General features: G+C 41.0%; 1 protein-coding gene across 1 annotated transcript; it reads right to left on the reverse strand.

Annotated features, from left to right (window-relative positions):
- Positions 1-2,723: 2,723 nt before the first annotated feature.
- LOC115071868 (olfactory receptor 5AN1-like) lies at positions 2,724-3,428 on the reverse strand. The gene has a single exon (XM_029567762.1). It carries the CDS (start codon positions 3,426-3,428, stop codon positions 2,724-2,726), a length of 705 nt encoding a protein of 234 aa, XP_029423622.1.

Consider the following 3,428-nt stretch of genomic DNA (forward strand, 5'->3'; position numbering starts at 1 on the left):
ATACAGAGCATGGGAGTAAGAAGGAACTCAAGAGAGGGAGGATATTATCAAGGGGAAATTGGGGGCACTTAAACTGGGGAGGGAGGTTAGAGGGGGAGAGAGAGAGGAAAGATAAAGTTCAGGAGAAGTAAAAAGTCAGAGGGAAATATTATCTCAAAAATATCCTGAAAAATACACACACAATATCCAAACATTAGTAAATGTGTATAGGTGAAGGCTATATAACAAGGAACACAGTGCCAGGGAGTAGAAACCTTCTTTGAGTTGCTGGTGAAAGTAGTCCAAAGACTCCCAAAGTAACACAGGCTATTGCCACAGTCCTTATTGCCACAGCTGGCATAGCAATCTACCTCAATTGGCACAGTAGTGGAACTGCTATCTAGAGGGTAATCAACAGCTATCTAATTGGACTTAAAGCTCTCTTAATGGAAGAGAACTCATGGGTGGCACTGTAAATATCACCAAATACACATGACTGGAGAAGGCATACCTCTTAGAGAAAGCCCTATCTTTGTCATATCTCTAGACAAATGAAATGTCTTATATGCTAAATATGGATCCTTATATTGACAGACAAGTATACTGTACATCGTTAATCAAGGGATCTTCATTTTGCAACAGATGGAGGCTTAATTACTAACTTCCACAACTGGTCACAGAGTCACACATAGAGAATATATGTCTGAGAGATGTCCAGCCCAAAGTATTATATCTAGAGTGGAGCCTCTACACCTAGTACTCATCGAACATGAAAGAGCAGTGGGTACAGAGAATACTAATAGATTCCTCAACTCTCACCAGCAAATTTTCCTCATACAACAGAGTGTGATGCAAACAGAAAGCCACAACTGGGTAAGTTTTAGAGAATAAGATACTTCAGACTGCATGCCCCTGACTAGGACTCCTATATTAAACCTTACCCACCCATAGTTCAGGGACCTTTGCAGAAGAGGGAGCAGAATGAGTCGGGGTTTGTGCATGAATATTACAAAACAGAGGCTTTCAGGCCACTGAAAACTTACTCATATGAACTTGCAATAATGGATAGCACGCATAAGAACCATGCTTACTCAATCATCTGAAAACCCAGGATAGAATGAGGGAAATAGGCAGCAGGCCCAAGGTAACCTAGGAACTATTGGCAACTGATTTCCAATGGGTGAGAGAGAGTATATCTTTTTTAAGAACACTAGGTAAGCTGAAAAGGCTCTAGTGGATGATCTTGACTAAAGGATAACTGCATACAAATGCTCATGCAAATAGGACTTAACATATATGAGAGAATGCCCACCAGTGGGCAGGGGGTGGGGGAGCATGGATGGTGGGAGAAGTCTAAATTTAACCAATAACTATTGCATTAAATGCACAAAAACTCAATAAAAATATTTTTAAGTTACAGATCAATAAAAATAAGTATTTTAAATGCATCTATCATGGCAGGAGTATGTTTGGAGGTATTATATGCACTTTCATAATATCCCTGTACTTTACATATCAGAAGATAAAGATTCACAGAGATGGTCATTTGCCAAGTGGGGCATGGGTCCCTATCTGCAGACCTATCTGCCAACCTCACTGTTGTTACCAAGGGAATGAATCATCCTCATCTCTGTAGTTCCAAGGTGACAGGCACCATGTTTAACTGCTCAGTTCACGGCAAATATCTGAATGTGTTTGGCTCTGAGGGTGAACTCCTCTTGATATCTGTCTATGCAGGTGACACTATGCCAGTATATCTGAGGATGTGGCATTGTGGAAATAATTCCCAAATACACTTCACCTGCTTCCTTTTAGCTCTGTGAAACTTGGGAGAATCTCAGTGGTTTTTCTGCCTCTTGGCATGCAGCTTCCACAGATTGCTTTGATAGGTCTAGAGATCTAATTTCAGATGGCTCTATGTGTAGACTACTGATGGCCTTTATGCATAGAGCTCTTCAGATGCCTTAAACTACCTACAGTCCCTTTCTGTTCTAAAACCAACTGACACTTGTTAGGAGAGGACCTAGACTGCAAATCCACCCCCTTCATTTAGCATATGAAAAATAATGTATACAGTATGGAAGAAGAGCAGTGAAAACCAGTGACTAGTCAACTCCATGGGGGGACAGTTGTTTGAGAGCAAACAGACCACTAGGCTGCCTCTTGGGGAGCAGGGAAACAGCAGTGAGCATGGGAAGTCAGATGTCTTTTATAAAAGGCTGTTAGGGTGTTCGGTAACATTCCATGATGTAGGCTGGGCAGTTTAGCTCAGGATTGTTTCGTCTCCCAATGAGCAGAAGGACTTGCCTGGGGATAAGTACAAACCTGCAGTCACTTCTAAGAGCATAGCAGCTCCCAGGGACCTCATGCATCAAACAAGGCATCTGAACACTACTTCCAATTATTATCAGCAACTTCTGATCATTATTTCCTAAGTGCATGTAAGCTAATTAAAAGGTGGATCTATGTGTTTTTGTGGAAACACCCTCCTATAAACTCTAAGTAGATTTTTGTCATCAACTTAAAGCCATATGATCCATGGTGAAAACAGAATGTGTTTATGCACATGTGGTTGGCTATTGATTTATATTGGACTATTGAGTATTTCAGATTAAGATTTCTTAATTCATCCAAAGCCTCATGAATTTTATAGTGTTCTGAACAAGTCACTTTATTGTAGATAACGGTGATTCTAACACAACAAAAATGTAAAAAAAAAAAAAAAAATCTCAGTATCTGTGACTTTAGCCATTGCCTTTCTTCTTCTGAAACCTCTTCATGGCATCTTTGATTTCCTTGTTCCTCAGACTGTAAATCAAGGGGTTCAACATGGGAATCACTGCAGTATAGATTATGGAAACGAATCTGTCAAAGCTGGAGGAAACCCCAGAGCTGGAACTCAGATAGGCAAAGACACCAGAACCATAGAAGAGAGAAACAGCTGTCAGGTGAGAAGCACAATGATGTGAATACGATATCATGATAACTAAGGCATTCATAATCCCAAAGATTGTTGTTAATATTATGAGTAAGACATCCACAAAGAAAGTGTGTGTGCAGGATAGATGTACAAGATGGGATACATCACAGAAGAAGTGCCTGATGACATTAGGTCCACAGAAGTGGAGCTGCAGCAAGGCACAAATCTGACATAAAGAACCCATGAGACCTGCTGAATAGCTTCCCATCACCATCCAAACACAGAGGGTGGGTGACATGATGGATGCATAGAGCAGTGGGTTACAAATGGCAGCATACCTGTCATAGGCCATGGCTGTCATGAGGCAAGATTCACTTGTCGCCAACATTGAAAAGAAGAAATATTGAACTGCACAGCCCACAACGCTGATGGTTTGCTTTTCTCGGAAGAAACTGAAGAGCAGTTTAGGGACTGTGGAGGTGACATAGCAGAGGTCTATAAAGGACAGATTACTGAGGAAGAAGTACAT

The sequence above is a fragment of the Nannospalax galili genome, unplaced genomic scaffold, assembly GCF_000622305.1.
Source record: "Nannospalax galili isolate Female #2095 unplaced genomic scaffold, S.galili_v1.0 scaffold580, whole genome shotgun sequence".
In the NCBI taxonomy this organism is placed as follows: domain Eukaryota; kingdom Metazoa; phylum Chordata; class Mammalia; order Rodentia; family Spalacidae; genus Nannospalax; species Nannospalax galili.

Bases quoted from the DNA above. Each gene is read 5' to 3' on its own strand.
- LOC115071868 (XM_029567762.1), bottom strand. From the start codon at position 3,428: ATGTACTTCTTCCTCAGTAATCTGTCCTTTATAGACCTCTGCTATGTC.